This window comes from Phodopus roborovskii, unplaced genomic scaffold (assembly GCF_943737965.1).
Source record: "Phodopus roborovskii unplaced genomic scaffold, PHOROB, whole genome shotgun sequence".
NCBI classification, from domain to species: Eukaryota; Metazoa; Chordata; class Mammalia; order Rodentia; family Cricetidae; genus Phodopus; species Phodopus roborovskii.
In genome coordinates this window covers 24,532,382-24,553,027 of record NW_026125052.1, presented here as the reverse complement: position 1 = coordinate 24,553,027, position 20,646 = coordinate 24,532,382, and the positions used below count along the sequence as shown (strand labels likewise).

The 20,646-nt window shown below is 37.4% G+C and overlaps 1 protein-coding gene across 2 annotated transcripts in view; it reads left to right on the top strand.

The window, feature by feature from the left end:
- The window catches only part of LOC127218674 (ATP-binding cassette sub-family A member 6), an 81,475-nt gene extending 68,953 nt beyond the window's left edge, over window positions 1-12,522 (top strand). The window contains exons 27-39 of one of the 2 annotated variants that reach the window (XM_051179701.1): window positions 530-607; window positions 2,008-2,099; window positions 2,773-2,899; window positions 3,641-3,758; window positions 5,042-5,133; window positions 5,746-5,921; window positions 6,316-6,391; window positions 6,472-6,566; window positions 8,137-8,256; window positions 8,440-8,580; window positions 9,748-9,827; window positions 11,830-11,885; window positions 12,011-12,522. In XM_051179701.1, coding sequence (XP_051035658.1) covers window positions 530-607; window positions 2,008-2,099; window positions 2,773-2,899; window positions 3,641-3,758; window positions 5,042-5,133; window positions 5,746-5,921; window positions 6,316-6,391; window positions 6,472-6,566; window positions 8,137-8,256; window positions 8,440-8,580; window positions 9,748-9,827; window positions 11,830-11,885; window positions 12,011-12,112 — 1,353 coding nt within the window. In that variant the 3' untranslated portion in view covers window positions 12,113-12,522. The remainder of the gene's footprint in view (window positions 1-529; window positions 608-2,007; window positions 2,100-2,772; window positions 2,900-3,640; window positions 3,759-5,041; window positions 5,134-5,745; window positions 5,922-6,315; window positions 6,392-6,471; window positions 6,567-8,136; window positions 8,257-8,439; window positions 8,581-9,747; window positions 9,828-11,829; window positions 11,886-12,010) is intronic. The other variant, XM_051179697.1, reaches the window with a different exon arrangement.
- Window positions 12,523-20,646: the final 8,124 nt, after the last annotated feature.

Sequence of the window (20,646 nt, the reverse complement as noted above, 5' to 3'; positions counted from 1 at the left end):
TCTATAAAATACTTTCTTTGTTGACAAAACAGTGACTGGAAGTTATGAACATAACTCATCTTTTAACTTAGTATTTTCTTCCTAAGACATAAGTAAGTGACACACATAAATATAGATTTGTCACAGGGGATTTAAAAGTAATGACTTGATTTGTGCATAACTGAGGGTACAAGAATTATGTCAAGGACTACTTGTTATGGTTGAGAAAACAGCCTTCATTGTGAGTAGGCTTTGTGGGAAACTCATAAATACGTTAACTCTTAACATTTTCACAATGTCTCAACATCTCTCTCTGCTTTGCTTTCAGGAAATGTTTTTAGGCCAAACCATTTTTTTTTTTTAAATGGAAGCGATGTAGGTTAGCTGCCTATTGGGAAAGTGTATTTAGTAGGAGTACCTCCACAGTAGGGAGTATGTTGTCAATGCACACGGAACTGAGTTTAAGAAAAATACTCAATATGCAAAGTGTGTATTATTTAAATGAAAATTGTGGAGAAAGTATATTTAGCCTTTTCTTTCTTCTTTTCAGAGAGCCTACCAGCACTACAGGGAATTTGGAGAAATCAAATATGGTTTATCTGGGGTTGATCTTCTATTATGCCTAATAGTAAGACCTTTTCCTCACTACACATCCCTTAGGGTAGATATTCTTTACTATAACGGTATGGTCTTGGCTGATGCTTGCTATCTATGAAAGTGTGTTAATCATAGTTTTAGGTAAAGCAGTGACTTTCAGTCATGGGTTTATTTTTAGTTTTTGTGTGCATATATATGATAAGTTAACAATTAAGTATAGCATCCATTTTGGTTTGTTTAGTCTCTTCACCATCCTGCCTCTAAATGTGAAAGTGTAAAAAAATCAGATGCAAAATGAATTTTCTGAATTATGAATATCAGGTAAAAATTGAATATGAGTGAGAGGGAAAGTGATTATTTTAGATTTAAGGATGATGAAAGCTACTGCCTTTCCATACTATCTGCCCATGATGATCTTAGCAAAGCAGTAAACATGAAGTTCCTGCCCTCGTGGGGCTTATATTCAGAAAGAGGTATCCATATGAACTAAGTAACAGTAAATACTGTGTCAGTTGGAAAAGTGTCTTAGTTACTTTCTATTGCCATGAAGGGACACCACGATCAAACAATTTACAGAAGAATGCATTTAATAGGGGCTTACAGTTTCAGAGGGTGAGTCCACAACCATCATGACAGGGAGCATGGCAGCCTGTGGGCAGGCATGGTACTAGAGCAATAGGTGAGAGCTACATCAGATCCACAAGCACACGGAATAGAAAAAAGGAGTTAACTGGAAATCATGTGGGATCATAGGCTTTTGTGACTTCAAAGCCCACCTTCGATGACTTAATCCTTTGCAAACAGTTCCACTAACTGGGGACCGATCAATCATTTAAAACTATGAGCCTAGGCAGCTATTCCCATGCCAACCACCACAGATAGGAAGGACTTGAATGACATTCTAATCGGTAGTAGCGAAAGTGACCCTATCTCATTTCAGGAGACAAGTAATTTGGTAAAGTGCAAGATAAGCATAATGGGGTCCACACGGTATTCTAGGTAAACTCCAAGGATTTTGATGCAAATTTTAGTAGTTAAGGAATCATTGGGTGGTTTTAATCAAACTACAGTGATCAAACATAGCTATGGAAGGCATAACTGCAGTTTTTATGATGAGAGTATATATGTAGGACAAGAGGTGAGGAGGGAAACCATGTGGAAATGATTGCAAGCTGAGGAAGAGCAATGACATGCATCTGGATGGGCATGGCACAACAGAGAACTAATTGCATTATAGGTCATTTTAAAGACAAACCAGAATTTACTGACCTTTAAAATATGGGTTATGAATAGTAAAAATAGAATAAACTGTTGAGTTGTGTTTCCTTTCCCAACTTATAAGTATTTGCTATCAAATTACCTATAAACATAGAAGCAACAATTAAGTAACTTTGCTAACTTATGTCTAAACAAACTTTTTCTTACTTCTAGCCTTATTTTCATACTTTGCTGTTCATTTTTGTCCTGAGATGCCTGGAACTTAAATGTGGAAAGAATGTAATACGGAAGGATCCCATTTTCAGGTTAGGACAACATTTAATTTCATATATTAAATATTAAGATCATAGCTTAATATTCTTATTTGTTGATAGAGATTTCTATTTGCTGTGTAAGCAATATAATTACTGGAATTATAGTCAATGTATTTCTGGCTTACTGTCAAGAAATAAGACCTGCCACTAACCAGTAGAAAGATACTTAAATTTCTCAAAAATGTAGATTTCCCAAGTATGCCATCCAGTTTCCCATGTAAGGTGATATTCATTCTTGCATAGGAAAAATGGGAAGTAGAGATTAATTTATAAAAACTGACTTGATGGAGTTTTTCATGTGAACTGTGGAAAGTGTGAGCAGTGAAAGATGCTAAAGCAATCATCTGATGTGACTAGGGAGGAGCTGTGGCAGTAATAAGGACTTGAATTTCAGGAGGACAGGGACAGTACTCGGTGATATTGCTGTTAAGTAGTGACTTTAAATGTCAAAGATTCTGGAAGGATAGCAACAACACCAAGAGAGGGATTCTGGTTAGTGGGATGAGAGTTCTACATAAGGCCAAAGCCATCTGAATAATGGCAGTCGACCACCAGTATATTAGAAACAAACAAATGACAACAACAACAAAAAACTGGTAAAATAATCAGGAAACTAAGTTTTGACAACTAGAAAACAATGCATAACTCAATTTGTTTTCCACAGGATATCTCCTCGAAGTCTAAAGGTTCAACCAAATCCAGAAGAACATATAGGTGAAGATGAAGATGAAGACGTTCAAGCGGAAAGAATAAGGACATCAGCCGCTTTGAGTACTTCAGATTTAAATGAGGTTTGAAGGCATACAAAAATTGCTCAGATCAAAGCTTGACATGTTGGTTTTAACTTTGAAAGTGTAAAGCACCATGATTTTGCTGGGCTGTTGTGCCATACACCTTTAATCCCAGTATTTGGGAGTGGGGGCACATGCAGGAGTATCTCTGTGAGTTTGAGGACAGCCTAGTCTATAGAGCTAGTTCCAGAACAACCAAGGCTACACAGAGAAACTGTTTCAAAGGAACAAACAAGCATACAAAACAACCCCCCTCCAACAACAACAAAAACAATGATTTTATTTTACTTTTTGAGAAAAATGAGTTTTAACAACTAGAATTATAATTTTAGAACAAATAAGACCTTATGAGTTGAAGAATATAATATTTGGGATAAAATGCTTAAGAGAGATCAGGAGATTCAACCAGGCTCCATGCATGCTAGGGAGGTGCTTTTCTACTGAAATTCCACTGTATTTCCAGGCACAGGTTTTTCTTTTATCAGACTTAGATGCTATATTCTCGCCCAATGTAGCCAATTCCCGTCCACAAAGACAGTGAATTATCTTCCCTGGTGTCCTGTTATTTTCCTAATATGTTTGGAAATCTAAGACACTGTAAGTTAATGAATGTGGCATACATTGTTAAAAGTTGTAATGATTATTCTCAACTCAGACTATGACTTGATTTATGGTAAACATCATGAGAATATAAGAACATAAGACCTCTCAAATTTCGAACCTCATTTCCATCTCTTCTAGAGCCCAGTCATTATCGCCAACAGTCTACACAAAGAGTACCCGGGACAGAAGAAAAGTTGCTTTTCAAAGAGGACAAAGAAAGTAGTGGCAAGAAACATCTCTTTCTGTGTTAATAAAGGTTTGAAGCAACCTCTTCTTAAATTTACTGTTTAAGTTTTTTAACTAATTAATTTTTGTGGTATTAGAGGATAGAACTTGACATGTGCTAGGCAATTATTCTACCATTGTGTAGCATTCTTAGCTCTCTCTTTACTTCTTGTTTTGAGGCAAAGTCTCACTAAGTTGCCAAGGATGGCCTTTTGAATCTACTTTGTAGTTCAGTTAGGCCTTACTTGTGATCCTCCTGCCTCAGCCTTTTGAATAGATGGGAGTACAGGTCTGCACAATCCAGCCATTAACTATTATTTTTAGGAATGAACATCTATACAAACGGCATAACTTCACTTGCTGTGGCTTTCCTTCCTTTGTTTGATATATATATATATATATATATATATATATATATATATATATATATATGTAGAGAGAGAGAGAGAGAGAGAGAGAGAGAGAGAGAGAGAGAGAGTACTGTTTTAGGAATAATACAGGAAATTTCCTGCCTTTGTGGATTTTGCATTCTAAGGAGTCCATAAGAATAACTTACCAATAAAATATCAATTATTGCATATTAAAGCTATGTAGAACATTGACACTTGTGAAATAATGTGAGTGACATGGAACTGTATTTTATTAGAACAAGGGAAAGCTTTACTTGAACAGTGACATTTGAGTCAATAGCTATGTGACAAGAAGATGGGGACTGCAATGGCAATGGTTTAGACACAGTGGCATATTTGGAGTGGTCAAGTTTAAAGCAAAGAGACCAGCATGTGCATCTGTGTACGGGAGGGATAAAGTCAAGCAGGGTTTGGCTAGGTACGCTTCTTTAGAACAGCAATGGTGCAGTTTACTACATGCTAGTAGAATGTTATTAGAGGATGTTTTAGCAGTCAAGTTCATACATACTGATATTTGTTTATGAATTTGAGAAGATGGGATTTACATCAGTTTAGATGAAAAATCATGGTAGTTACGGTTTATTTTTGGTGTGAGAATAGCGTTCCAGCTTTCTAAGTTTTAGAAATCATTGGCATGGGCACACAGATACACCCATACTCATACACAGTGCATTGACTATCTACTGTGGAAAATAATTGAAATAGGAAATCTTGGGGGGTGATGTATCAATGTGAAATTAATAAGCTTTTGATGAAATACTAATGATGAGAGTTAAGTAATGTGTTTTCATGATATATAGCATATATTTAAGTTAGAATTACTTTAAGGATTCTAAGGACCTCTCAAGATTTCACTGAAAAACTATAAATCTGCATTTTTTGACCATCTTATTCTTTCTTTCAGGTGAAATTCTGGGATTGTTAGGACCCAATGGAGCTGGTAAAACTTCCTCTGTTAGGATGATAGCTGGTATCACAAAGCCAGCAGCTGGAGAGGTAGTAACAATGCAGAAATCATTTCTATTTCCAAAAAGTTATAGTCACAATAAATATAGGTTATATACTTGTGAGACTTTTATTGATGTTTTTGAATATACATATTTTTCCTTTTATTGTTTTTTAAAAGACTTATTTATTATGTTTACCATATTTTGCCTCCATGTAATCCTGCATACCAGAACAGGACATATCTCATTATAGATGGTTGTGAGCTACTGTGTGGTTGCTGGAAATTGAACTCAGGACCTCCAGAAGAGCAGCCAGTGCTCTTATCCTCTGAGCCATCTCTCCATCCCTCCTTTTATTGTTTTGAATTGTATTTAAAAGTGTATAATAGGAATTGGAACATTACCAGGAGCCAAGTACCTGTTATACACCATAGGTTCTTAGGTACCACCTGAATTTTCACATATATTCTACCCCACTCACATGTGAAATTATGCTTGCATACTAGCAGATTTCATTGTTTTCTGTGACAAATATGGATCAGCCTCTGTGATGTGTTCTTGTTGTTTTAATAGTTCAGGTATTTGCCAGCTCCATGGCAGTTTCTAGATTGTGTGGTGAACAGGCCTCACGGACCATCAGTAAAACTGCTTACTCTCGTAGGTGGAGCTGAAAGGATTTAGCTCAGCTGTGGGTTACCAGGGTGATGGCACAGTCAAGTTTGGGTACTGTCCTCAGGAGAACGTGCTGTGGCCCATCCTGACTGTGAAGGAACACCTGGAGGTATATGCCGCTGTGAAGGGGCTGAGGAAGGAGGACGCTGCCATTGCCATTTCAAGGTATGTCACCCCTGTTCGTCAAGAGGCAGGGAGGTACTACCCACAATGCATTTACTAATGAGGAGCAGAGAGACCACACCGACTCCCACATAACTCAGTGTGGGAGCTTAAAAAAAATCATTGAATGAAATAGATGACAAAGAATGACTAAGGCTGTACTTAAGAATAGTCACTGTTTCTAGGTTTCTAATGAGAAAATAGAAACAGAGTAAACATCTGTTTGGTTTCTCATCAAAACCATTTCATGAGGAAAAAAACCGAAATAACTTTTTACTATGTTTCAAACTTTTAAACAATGCTGCCATGCTTCCCTGCAATGTTCTTATAATTATGGGTTATTTCATTTCCCTAAAGTTCTCTCTCAGTGTGATATTTGCATTTTATTTTCTATCAGATTAGTGAATGCTTTTAAACTACACAGCCAGCTGGATGTCCTAGTGCAGAAACTTGCTGCGGGAGCCACTAGAAAGGTACATGTGGTATTCAGTGCTCTTCTGGGGACTTAAGTGGTATGGGAGCAAACAGAGGACATTTTCTTCTTTCATTGCAGCTGTGCTTTGTGCTGAGCATCCTGGGAGATTCATCTGTCCTGATTCTGGACGAACCATCTACAGGCTTAGATGTGTCTGAGCAGCAGCAAGTATGGTGAGCATTCTTCTAGGTCCCACACCCACAGGGATAAACATGTAAAGTGGCAGGAAGTTCATGAGCTCCCAATTCAGTAGAAACAATACTAGTTAGCTGCTATAGCGTGGGTGGTAAATATTCTTTCAAAGGCCCATGTGTTATAAAGGTCTGCTCCCCAGCCAATAGTGCTGCTGAGAGGTGCTAGCTAGCACCTTTAGGAGGTAGAGCCTAGTGTAAGGAAACTAGGATGATCTTGAAGAAGACACTGGCCCTCTGGTCCTGAAAAAAGCAGCCACATTTCCCTGAGGCATTCGCCATCATGGTGTTCTGCCTTGCCACAGGCTCAAAGCAGTATGTCTAATAAACCATGGCTTGAAATATCTGAAATATTAATACAAAACAAACTTCACCATTGGGCTTGATTATCCCAGACATTTTAACACAGTGAAACAAATCTGGCATGTACTGACATCATATCAGCTTCCATTATAGCAAATATTTCAGGTGATCAGCTTACAAAGAGCAAAGATTTGCTTGGGCTTGAAGTTTTGGGGGCCTTAAGTCCATGTTAGGTTGACTTCATTGCTCTGGGGCTAGGGTAAAGTAGCATGACATGGCAGGAACACACGGTAGCTTTGGTCACTTTGTATATCCAGGAGCAAAGAGAATGAGGAATGCATTGAGGTGCCATAATCCCCCACAGAGGCTCTGATATCCTAGACCTCAACACTTAAAGATTCCATCACTTCCTAATGGCACTGTTTGGGGACCAAGCCTTTATTTAGCACACAGATCTTTATGGGACATTCAAGTCACAAACTCTAGCTACAGAGATGGTTCGTATTATTAAGAAAGTAAATACTTAACAAGTGGATGATCTAAAATGCTCCATATTCTGCAGTCTGGGGCTTAATAGTAAATGATTTTAATTTTGTATTTTAATTATTGAGATTTCTGTAACAATTTATTTTACTGCTTAGACTGTTTTCCTAAAGAAATTAGTTTACTGACATAATTTCCTTATCTGTCAAATTTACTTATCCAACTTATATTATTTTAGTTTTTCCCTATTCTTACCTGTGAGTCATCCTTTTGACTAGTTAACCCCCGGTTTAATGTCATATTTGTGATTATCCAGTAATCTTTCCAATTTAAAATGATTTTTGTTGTACTTGTTTAATACAAGTGTTGAAAGAATTATTTATGAATCCGTTGTACCTCTCACTCAGTCCCAGTCATTGTCTCTAGAAGGCCAACGCTCTTTTCATCTATTTTTCAACCCATTTCCTTTTGCACCTTCTATTATTGTAAAGGAAATGTGAAGTGGCATGTCCTTTTATTCATCATTATTTCAGTTAACATCTCCAAAAATTAAGGAAACTTTAAAGTTTAATTAAAAAACTATGAACACACCTAAATTATTAAAAATCCTCTTTATTAAAAAAAACTAGTCAGCATTGATTTCTCTGGTGTTTTTGAATATATGAATATGACTTGTAAACTATTCTGTCTATATGTTTCCCCTCTATATCTTTCCTGTTGTCCTTCACTTTTGGTTTTAAATTCTATCTATTTTTACTCACTTCAGGCAAGCAATCCAGGCAGCTGTTAAAGAGAATGAGAGGGGCGTCCTCTTGGCTACTCATAACCTGGCTGAGGCTGAGGCTCTGTGTGACCGAGTTGCCATCATGGTGTCTGGAAGGCTGAGGTGAGTAGCTCTCCAGAGCCTGATTCCGGCTTGCCTGTACAAAGGGCAAGTCACTGCCCTTGCTTGCTCGGCCCTTTCGCCTTCCTCAATGATGCCCTTTCTACTACCTCTGAAATTTAAGAATAACGAAACTTTAATAACAATGTTTCCCCCCCCCCTCTATTTTGTTCTTCCTACTCATAGATGCATTGGTTCAGTTCAACATCTGAAAAGGAAGTTTGGCAAGGATTACATTCTAGAACTAAAAGTGAATGAAACTTCTCAAGTGCCGGAAGTCCACAGGGAGATTGTGAAGTTGTTCCCACAGGCCTCACGTCAGGAAAGGTGAATAGAGCTGTTCATGGTGGAGAACGATGTAGCTTTACATACTCTGGTTTCTGATAGCTCGGTGCCACACTGGTCATTAGGCTTCACAGTTAGGGACCTTGGAAGGAGGTGTGCTGAGTCTTCCAGGTTATAAGAGATTTGCAAATTATACAGGAACCTGTTTCTCTTCCTCTCAGAAATACCAACAAAGATTAAGGGTCTTTCTTTAATAGAATTTTTTGTTTGTTTGTTTCAAAATGGAGACTACAAAGGAGTGTGTGTGTGTATGTGTGACTATGTGTTATTAGGAGCAGGACAAGAAAATAGAGCAGCAACTGAATTTAAAATTAGAGGGATAAGCACATCAGAAAAGCAAGACACAAAACTGTTATTATTCTTGTCTTCACACAGTGTAAATGTAACGATTGCCTAAGGTATATTCCAAAACCTGCTCTTACTCTTAAAACTTCAGTATCACTAGCTAAAGGTATATGTGTGTGTGTACCATATCTCACACACACACACACACACACACACACACACACACACACACACACACGATAAATATGGGAATATAGTGAATGATAAGAAAGGAAGAGGGTGGTGTGGTCTGAAGACATCCAGCCAGGAGGTCTGGTCGGTCTTACTACCACTTAGGAACACTGCACAGTTAATCTGGGAGTGAGCTAAGACAACAGCAAAGGTTGCTGTCAGGAGCAGCACCAGCAGGAAAATGCCCTACATCAGTCTGTCCCTGAGAGGCTCCAGGGCTGTTAAGTCTTCCCACAACTGTCCTGCCCCTCTCCCCAGCCTTGGATCTCTGATCATGAATGAGTTAGCTTTATGGTGACTCTCTTGAAGTTATTTTTCAGCCTAATTTGAACTGTCTAAGAATGTAGTTTAGAATTTCTGATTTTAACAATAAAACAGTTCGAATTAACTGGGCTATGTAAGAATATCAGTAATAATATTCTGCCTTTCCTAGAGATGTTTACAACAGCCACTTCCTTCAAACATTTCAAAAGTTATTAATTGGTAAAGAATTTTGTTTCATATTTAACCTATATATTGCCTTGTACCAATTTTATTTTTTAAAAAAGTGGTGGAATACACAAAGATCTATTCTGATATTTATTATCCCCACCTTGACGCACAGGTTAAATATAAATGTGTTCCTATTGCCAGGTATTTCTCCTTGTTGACATATCAGCTACCCGTAACAGATGTTTATCCTCTGTCTCAGGCATTCCACAAACTAGAAGCAGGTAAGAACAGACTTTTAAAGGATTTGGAGAATAATTTAATGAAGGCTGGATGTGCAATAATTTTAAAAATAGGCCCTGCAGGGTGTTACTTTTAAGAATTCTAATAGTAACAAAATCCAGCTCTCTGGAAAGAGCTTCAGGGGGACTGAAGCTGCAGAAGACATACGTGGAGCTTAGCTGTTCTCACTTCACATCTGCATTAACATAGGAAAAACCATGACTATGGCCTGCCTTGTCTATATGTTCATATTCCATTCCTATCAAGTATACTGTGTTTACCTCTCTCCTTACCTCACATCCTACCTCCTCCCTCATTGATGTGCTCAGATTACACTGATAAGGTGAAAACAATAGGAACTGCTTACCCTCCAACATCCTTGTACTGTGCTGACAGATTCAACCTTCAGTTGCTGAATGATAGCTAAGTCATTCTTTGATTGCTCAGGACTCTTCTCACTAAGAACTGTGTTTGTCAGTCTTACTCGCTGTCTTACCCTCAGATAGCTAGATGGTTCCCAGCTACAGATCATCGCTGTGTAATTTGCTGAAGAACTCTAACCCTTAAGCTAGTCTTTCTGAGTTTCCATCACAGTGCTGCTTCTCACTAGCTGGGGGGACACTGGACAGAATTACTCAGTCCCTGCTCATCTCTCCAGTGATGGATGTTATCAGTGTCCTCTCTACAAGGACATCAGAGTAAAGGAGTTCATTTGCAAAGTGCTCAGAACTGTCTGTCTCATTGTGCTTGAGATAATATGGATCTCTGCTTGAGTCCACTCTCAATAGCTGACTTCCTGGCTCTTCCTAATTGTTGCCAGTCAAACATGCCCTGGCACTCTGTACTTACTCATCTTTTTTTTTTTTTTTATTTAAAATGTTTTTTTTCTCTCATCTTATATACCAATCCAGTTTCCTCTTCCCTTCTCTTGCCCCCACCCACAACTCCCCTTCTCATCCACCATACACTCCTGGGGACAGGTAAAAGGGAGGGGATAGGAGATGGGAACAGGAGGAATCTAGAAGGCCAAATGGAAGAAAAGATGGAGGGGGGAGTAATGAAAGAGATATCTTGATAGAGGGAACCATTATCGGGTTAGATTATCCTTCTTTTTGAAATTATGTTTCCTAAATATTTAGATTGCTGCTTCTTCACATTTTTTATGATTCTGCTCAATTATCAAGTTATTACTATAACTTCCTTAATAGTCCTATATAAAAAGAGTATGCAATAAGTTTATGTTTTGACTGGTTTCACTTTTCTCCATAATTTCACTTATTATTTATTTCATTATACATTAAATGCTTATGAATATAATGTTCACATTTGTCCTGCTAAAAGGCACAGATAAAGGCCAGGGGTGATTTTCTCTTCCACTCACTGTTCTGTCACTGGCACTTAAGAGTGCTTCTTGCACAGGAGATTCCTACTGTGTAAGTGATAAGTGTCAAACAAGGGAGTATCTGAATCTAGTGACAACTGTTGTGTAGATCTCCTGATGCCACAGTGGAGACCTGATAAGGTAGATGATCACTGAAGGGAATATTGATTTGGTCCTCTGAGAGAATATGCAGTGAAATATTTCACATGTATAAGAATATTTTGATCAGTGGTGTGGTTCCTCAAGGAAAATACATATCTCCCAAAGACATGCACACTAAATAGCAGAGATTAGAAAAATATAATATGAGAAAAATCCCAGTACTAAGATGGACTTGGTATATATTCATAGTAACTTTTGGTTGCTGTAGACATTATTTGAGAAAATTTACTAAAACCCTTCAAATTTATCACTTAATCTGTAGAAAACCCATAAGACTCCTCCTATGTGAATTGTATATATATATATATTTCCTGATATTATTCTGTCCTGCACTTGTTTATTCCATTTATCTTTTATTCATTTTAATAATTTTATTTTGGAGTATAGGACTTTGAAAATTTTCTTGACAATAAACTGTAAGTCTATGCTCACTGTCCTTTATTGACTTATGTATTTTTCAGTGAAGTGTAGCTTTAACCTGGAAGAATACAGCCTCTCTCAGTGCACACTGGACAGAGTAAGTCAACTTGTTGACTTTGTGTCATCACTGTAAATTCCATGAAAGGGACATGCATTTTCCCTGGTTGTTTGGAGGACAACCAACAGCTCAGTAATCATTTTCCTGCTTTGTCTCTTGTGTAGGTATTCTTAGAACTTTCAAAGGACCAGGAGCTGGAAAACGTTCATGAAGAAGCTGATACAACTGTGAGATGGAAACTCCTCCCTCGCTTAGATGAACTGTAAAGTCTCAGACCTAATCATTCTGTTATGCTATAAACTTATGTCCTATGTAGTAATTAACAGGATTAATAATTTTAGATGTTTTTATGTCAGTGCTATACATATTTTATCTGCTTAGTCAACCACAAAATGAGATTTTTAATAACCTAAAACTTAGAGGCTGTAAGAATATACAGAATACTAGTAAAGTACTGTAAAAGCAAAACTACAAACTCAATTTTAAAAAGTATTAATTTGTAACAATTATCAGAACAATCACTTGCTGAAATAGATGAGGAGTATGCATGGAAACTTCACCATGGTTAATAAATATAAAATTTATGAATTTTATTTTATATAAAGTTGAAGGCAAGGATGTAATGACTTCACTAGACCCAAGATAAAATGATAAATGGGTGTTTAATGGGAAACACGTATACAGAAAAAATACAAAGAACCGCGGAAGCATTTCTCTGCCCTTCCTACCTGATTAGCTGACCCACCAGAAAGGATACACAAACAGAAGCCACACCTAAAGCTTTCTTCTTTCTGCTTCCATCACCTGAAGCCACACCTAGAGGGGTGTGAACACCATTACAGGTTCACAGACAAGGCTCCTACAATTTCCCTTATATTATAAAGAAGAAGGTTTTAAGCCTGGTGTAAAAACTATGTACAATGGTAACAAATGTCAAATATAATTCAGGAAAAAGAAAGGTAAACATACACAAATTAAAACCCACTATCATCAAGAGCAACTTTGATCAATAGACACATACTACATGTCCAGTATATACATGTTCAGTATCAGGGTAAAGGCATGACAGATATTACTCTGATAGCAGTCCTAATCTGGAAAGTCTAAATCTTGTCTATTTAAGATAAGAGAGGATATTGCTATTACTGTCTAGTCTTTGATCTCATCAAAGACCTGAGAAGGAAAATAACAATGCTAGCATAGGTAGGAAGTGTAACTGTGTGACTTCCAAAAGGTGCAAGTGAAGACAGAAACAGCAGGCTACCTGGACAGTCCCCCAAGGTCTCACAGCAGTGCCGGGGCCACCAGCTTTGGCTAGGGCCTGAAGTATCAGACAGACCGTCTCAGAAGCAGGGAAATTGAAAAACTGTCTTACCCTGACTTGGCAAGGTTCAGCAGTCCTCTTTAAGTTTATCTCCTGTAAGCTCAGGTAGGACAGCATGTCCAAGGTCAGCAGTTGAGGTTGGGGCAGTTCTTTGCCCAAGAGGCCAATAGCTGAGGAGAGAATGAACTCCAGATAGAGTGTCATCAGTGCCCAACATAAAGTATGAGCTATTATTTTTCCTAAATCCTTTCCAGGAATTATTTCAACAGCAGTAGAAGTTATAAGGCTCTGGACTCACAAATAAATAAGTACACATCTTGAAAGCAGTTCAAATACAACTTTTGAAAACAAAAGGAGTTACAGCAATAGTTTTTTAAAATATAAATACTAGTATTATGTTCTTGGGATTTCCTTCATCTCTTCATCAACAGTGTTGTGTGCATTTGATACTGACTTAAGTTCATTTTCTACTTACATCAGTTTATGTACATATGTGTACACTGTATGCAGGTGTCTCATCTGTCAACTTTACATATTATTTTAATTTTCCCTTGAAATACATATGTAATCCTGAATGTCACCAGAAAATATTTCAAGGCCAGGTTGTATTCCTACTCTAATTTTATAATATTTTGTATAGCTTAAATATAAGAAATGGAAGAGAGAATCTCAAATGTTAAAGATAAAGTAAAGGAAATAGATCCATTGACCAAAGAAAATGGTAAGTCCAACAAATCCTTAACATAAAATATCCAGGAAATATGGGACACCATGAAAAGACCAAGCCTAAGAATAATAGACATAGAAGAAGGTGAAGAAGTCCAGCTCAAAGATGCAGAAAACATATTCAACAAAATCATAGATGAAAACCTTCCCAACCTAAAGAAGAACATGCCTATGAAAATACAAGAAGCTTACTGAACACCAAATAGATTGGACCAAAAAAAAATCTCCCCTTATCACATAATAATCAAAACACCAAACATACAGAATAAAGAATATTAAGAGCTTCAAGGGAAAAAGACTAAGTAACATATAAAGGCAGACCTATCACAATTACACCTAACTTCTCAATGGAATGGAAACTCTGAAATCCAGAAGGTCCTAGATAGATATTCTATAGACCCTAAGAGACCATGGATGTCAGACTAGACTACTATACCCAGCAAAGTTTTCAATTACTATAGATGGAGAAAACAAGATATTCAATGACAAAACCATATTTACACAATATGTATCAACTAATCCAGCCCTATAGAAAGTATTGGAAGGAAAACTCCAAAGCAAGGAAATTAGCTTCACTCATAAAAACATAGGTAATACCACATTACCAACTCCCCCCATTAAAAAAAAAATGGGATTGATATATAAAATAAGATTGTTTCTAATTTAAATTTAAAAAGGAAGATGAAAAAAATGGCAATTTTACCAAAAGCAATCTACAAATTCAATGCAATACCTATCAAAATCCCTATACAATTCTTCACAGACCTTGATAACCAAAACAATCCTGTACAATAAAGGAACTTCTGGAGATATCACAACCCCTGACTTCAAGTTCTATTATAGAGCTCTAGTAATGAAAACATCTTTGTATTGGCACAAAAACAGACAGGTAGAATTAAATCGAAGACCCTCATGTTAATGCAAACAACCATGAACATCTGATTATAGTCAAAGAAGCTAAAACTATACAATGGAAAAAGAAAGCATCTTCAACAAATGGTGCTGGCACAACTGGATACGGACATGTAGAAGATTGCAGATAGATTCATATTTTTTGCCAGGCACAAACCTTAAATCCAAATGGATCAAAGACCTCAACATAAATCCAGCCACACTGAACCTCTTAAAAGAGAAAGTGGGAGGTACCCTTGAATGAATTGGCACAGGAGACCACTTCCTGAACACAACATCAGTAGTACAGACACTGAGGTCGACAGTTAATAATTGGGACCTCCTGAAACTGAGAAGCTTTTGCAAGGCAAAGGACATAGTCAACAAGACAAAATGGCAGCCTTCAGAATAGGAAAAGATCTTCACCAACTCCACATCTGACAGAGAGCTGATCTCCAAAATATACAAAGAACTCAAGAAGATAGTCACCAAAACACCAAATAATCCAATTAAAAAATTGGGTACAGACTTAAGTATCACGGTAAATAAGGATCAGGATAAACAAATAGGCCGAATAGATGTTTATTCAGGGAGAAATAACTTACAACCTAGACAGATGAACACTAGGAAATTGAACACGATCCTCTCCTGTCCGAGTCACACCAGAAAAGGAGCACCTTTCCTGGCCCCCTCCCACCTCCTTCCACAGGTCACTCCGCCCATGGCTCCACCCCCAATGGGCGTGGTCAGTGCCACAGAACTATCTCACTACAATTCCCCTTTTAGTCTAAAGAAAAGATTTAGGCTTAATACAAAACTATATACAAAACAGTGAATAACAAGTGTGCTCTAAGAAAAGGAAAGTTGAGAACAAAATGACCTACATATCTAGTCCTAGGGTGAGGGCAATGGAGCTTACAATAGAGTTGTCCTAAGCTGGAAAACGTAAGTCTAGTACCTAATATATCTAACTAGGAAGAGAGAATAATAGTTGTGATAGTTTAATCTTCAACCTCATCAAGACCTGAGAAGGAAATTAACAATACTAGAGTAGACAGGAAATGCGGATGGACAACTTACAAAAGGTGCAGCAAGGACAGAAACAGCAAGCCACCTGAACAGTCACCCTAGGTCTCACAGCAACGTTGGTACACCCAGATTTGGCTAAGGCCAAGAGAACTTGACAGACCACAACAACAGCAGGGAGGTAGAATGGCTGTCTTACCCTGACTTGGCAAGGTCAAGCAGTCTTCTATATTTGTCTTCTGCAAGCACATAGGATTGCATGTCCAAATCAGTGGTCAAGGTGGGGCAATTCTTTGCCCAACAGGCCATTAGCTGAGGCGAGATTGAACTCCAGCAGGAGCAACAACAGTGTCCAACATATTTTCGGGAAAGTGCACGGTGCTGTCAGGAGCAACAGTGTCTCATGTCAATGGAGTACTAATATTAAAACATTTAAATGCCATGTTCTGCATGTCTATGAAGTGACTGAAGATTAAGCATCTATATCTGACTAATCTCATAGGTACAGGAAATGTGAGTGAAAATAATCTGTAATACTCGGGAACTTAGCTAAAAAGACTGATTAAAACTTCCCTGAGTAAAGCAGGAACAAATACTTAAACAATATAACTATTACACTTAAGTAAAGAATTCTCAATGGAGTAATCTCAAATGGATGAAAGTCACTAAAGAAATTGATCAAAATCCTTAGCCATCAGGGAAATACAAATCAAAATAATTCTGAGATACTATCTTACACCTGTCAGAATGGCTAAAATCAAAAGCACTAATGATAGTTTATGCTGGAAAAGATGTGGATAAAGGGGAACACTCCTCCACTGCTGATGAGAATACCAACTTGTACAGCTACTTTGGAAATCAGTATGGCTGTTTCTCAGGAAAATGGCAATCAGTGTATCTCAAGACCCAGCAATTCTACTCTTAGGCATATACCCAAAAGATGCACATTCATATAACAAGAACATCTGTTCAACTATGTTCATAGCAGCATTATTTGTAATTGCCAGAACCTGGAAGCAACCTAAATGCCCCTCAACTGAAGAATGGAAGGAGAAAATGTGGTATAGACATTGAGAGCTAAGTCCAAAATGTTTCAGTTTGTGCAGTGTCTTTTTGTTATGTTAATTACCAGCTATTGCAAGAAGAAGCTTCTCTGGTAATGGTTGAACAAATATACTTAGTTATGGGTATAGCAATATATCATTAGGAGTCATCCATACCTCATTTAAAAAAACAACACTTTGCTTGCTACTTGATATTTTGCATATCACCCATATTTTGCATCTCCCTCTTCATTGCCTCTTTAAGTTTAATCATTTAAAAAGCCCAAGGTGGGATGGAGAGATGGCTCAGCCATTAAAGGCTAGGCTCACAACCAAAAATGTAAAAAGCCCAAATCAAGCTAGGCATGGCATCTCTCACTTATAATTGTAGCACTGGGGAGGATGAGACAGGAAGATTGGTCTGAGTTTAAGGTTAGGTTATTTAGTAGCACCCTACACTTAACAACAACAGAAAACACACAAGGAACCTTATCTTGACCCCAAACTACTTGATTTAGGTGCCACAGAATTATATTCATAACTATATTGCTAGAAAACAATAGATATTTTTCTTTTGTTTCTCCACTTCATATTCTTCACTATACACTTAAGCTCAAAACATTTATTATGAGCAACTTTCATATCGTAGGCTGTGTGGTATTTATAATACATATTCTCTTTTTAAAAAGATAAGACATTGTAAACAACATTGTATGTGCTGGGAACAGAACCCAGGTCTTTTGTAAGAGTGGCCCGTGCTCTTAACCCATTTCTTCAGCTCCCTTTATGGATCCTTTATCATCATCTGGATCTTTAGACCATGTGGTAAGAGATGAGTATGCCTAGTCTATAATGAAATGAGTTTCACATGGTATCCATCACATGTTATAAGAGTACCTGGCAGTGATGTGTAACCCTCATAGGAGAGACCCAGAGGAGAGTTGGAGTGTAACATGAATTAATAAAAGACCCACAGACAGATATTGGGGGTTCCAGCTGAAGATCAGGGAAGCAAAGTAGCCAAGCTACCAGAGAGCTCTTACTTCTAACAGGGCTGTGGCGCTCCTATTCTCAATATGGCTGGAGAATGAATGCTTCCTGCTGAGACCTTGCTCCTGTCTTATATACCTGCCCATTGCTGGGATTAAAGGCATGTGATCCTGTGTGCTGAAATCATCTTTGTGTGAGCTATTTCTCTTTAGGACTGGATCAACCTTGTGTAGATCTGGGTGACCTTGGGCTCACAGAAATCTGTCTACCTCTTAATCCCGAGTTCTAGGATTAAAGGCATGTACCACAAGGCATGTACCACCATCACCTAGCTTCTGGCTTCTGAGATTAAAAGTGTGTGCCTGATTTCTATGGCTTGTGGCTGACTTTGCTTTCTGAATCCTCAGGCAAGCTTTAATAAATCATAAATAATATGTCACTACATTGGAGTTAAGTCTTGTAAAGAAAAGAGGTAAATAGAAAATGGTACAGTCACTACCCAATATGGCAGGAGTTGTATACATGTCAGAACCAGAAGGCAAAAAGGCTGTGTGTTTTCAGTGTAGGCAGGGCATCACCAGAGCATTCCTGAGAGGAATATAGTAAAAAGATTAGAAGTGAAGCAATATTTGACAAAGGGATTTATTTGATAATTTCTCAGAACTTCAAAGATCTTTGTAAACAACTACAAAATTCCATATAGGACAAAACAAAACCTACATCTGAACATGTTGTCATATTTCATATTATTGTGATGAAAGAGAAAAAAATTAATTTCCTAGTAAGAAAAACAAAATATCTCACAAGAGTTCAGGGAACTGAACTTGAGTCCTCTGCAAAGGCAACAAGCACTCTTAAATTCTGAGCCATCTCTCCAGCATTTATAAATATATTCTCATCAGCAAAACTGTAGGAGACAAGAAAAATTACATTATTTTTAGCATGGAGAAGACACTAATTATAACCAAAACCCAACAAGAGCAACATTTGATATGTTTTCCCCTTTTCTCCATCTTATTCTTCAAATGCAAAGATATTTCTAATTTTTTAAATTATATGTGCATGGCTATTCTACCTGCATGCACATCTGTGCACCATGTGTGTGCCTGTTGTCTGTGGCCAGAAGAGGACACTGGTACCCTTGTCATTGGAGTTACAGATGGCTGTGAGTCACCATGTAGGCGCTGGGAATCAAATTCAGGTCCTTGGGAAGAAGTAGCCAATGCTGTTACCTGATAGGCCATCACTACAGCCCTAGATCCCAAAGATTAAAATTTAAAATGATTCCTATTTGGATATTGTTGTGTGTGCTCTAGGTCTCGTAAATGTGGAGACTCGGGCTTTTAGGGCAAATCCTTTGCTCAGCATGGCGCATTGAATAAAGTGTACAGGTGAAGCTTCAGGTTCAAACATGTTTAACCTGTAGGAAGCTGGAAGGGCGGAAAAAAAAAAAAAACTGAATGCAGACAGAGGCTCAATTTATAGATCAGTAGAGTAACCAAAGTTCAAATATGTTAACATTTGAAGATAATCATTAGTGGATCAAAATTAATATTCAGCACTTTCTAGACAAGTTATGGTATAAAGGAATCCACAGAAAGCAACAGAGAAAACACAGTCTGTGCAGAAATAGAAAACTAGAAAGCAGCAGGAAAAAAATTAAATTATGCTTCAAATAAAACAAGTGGAGGGAATTGACTTACCATTTTAAAGACTTGTATTTCTTTCATAAAAGCAGAATTTGAAAATCAAATTAAATAAAAGGAAAAATCTAATTATGTTACTTAACAAGGAATCTTAACATACAAAATAATGGTGCTTGATCAAAATATACTTAAGAAATGAAAGTTGAAGTGGAGGGCTAGAATATACGATTAAAAGGATATTCCAGGGGAAAGGTACATAAAACAGAATCAAGTATAATTTACTTAATATATATTTATGAAGATTTATTTATTTTAATCTTGTAGGATGTTTTGCTTAAATCATCTGCTTCTCAACCTATGGGTCAAATGACCCTTTCGCAGGAGTCCCTAAGGCCATGTGCATATCAGGTATTTACATTATGATTCATAACAGTAGAAAAGTTACAGTTATGAAGTAACAACAAAAATAATTTTATGGTGGGGGGAATACCACAACATGAGGAATTCTATCAAGTGGGTCATAACATTAGTAAGATTGAGAATATTGACGTAAATACATCTTTACTTCATATGCATGCAGTGTCCACAGAGGCCAGAAGAGAGCATCGGATCTCTCTGGAACCTCCATGTGAGTTCTGGAACCAAACCAGTACTCTGGAAGAAGAGGAAGTCATCTTAACTACTGAGCTATCTATCAAGTCCCTCACACATTGTTTAAAAAAAAAAATAGATATATATTTAAGGAGGATATCAGACAAAACCTGCATGTATGCCGTTCAACTAGGTCTGAGGAAAGAGGAAATATATTCATTTCTAAGAAATAAGACATTTTCTAAATTATAGTCTCTGTGTGCAGAATGTTAGCAGGGTTATTGAATGTGCTAATGTGTGTTCTACAGAAGGCTGCAGACATACAGAAACAATCAGACTTGTTCTCACGGATGATGAGTTCAGTCTGGATTTACAGACTTTGCTGAGCAATTTCTAGATCTAGTATCATTAGTAACAAGGAAATATGCTTGAATGAATATTGTAGGAATATTAGATATCTATGTGATGCTTTGTCTTCCACGCACACAAGGTGTTCATGATAATGTAGACATGGCCTGCGGCAATCATTTGACAACATGGGGAACAGGTCATACTGAAAACCA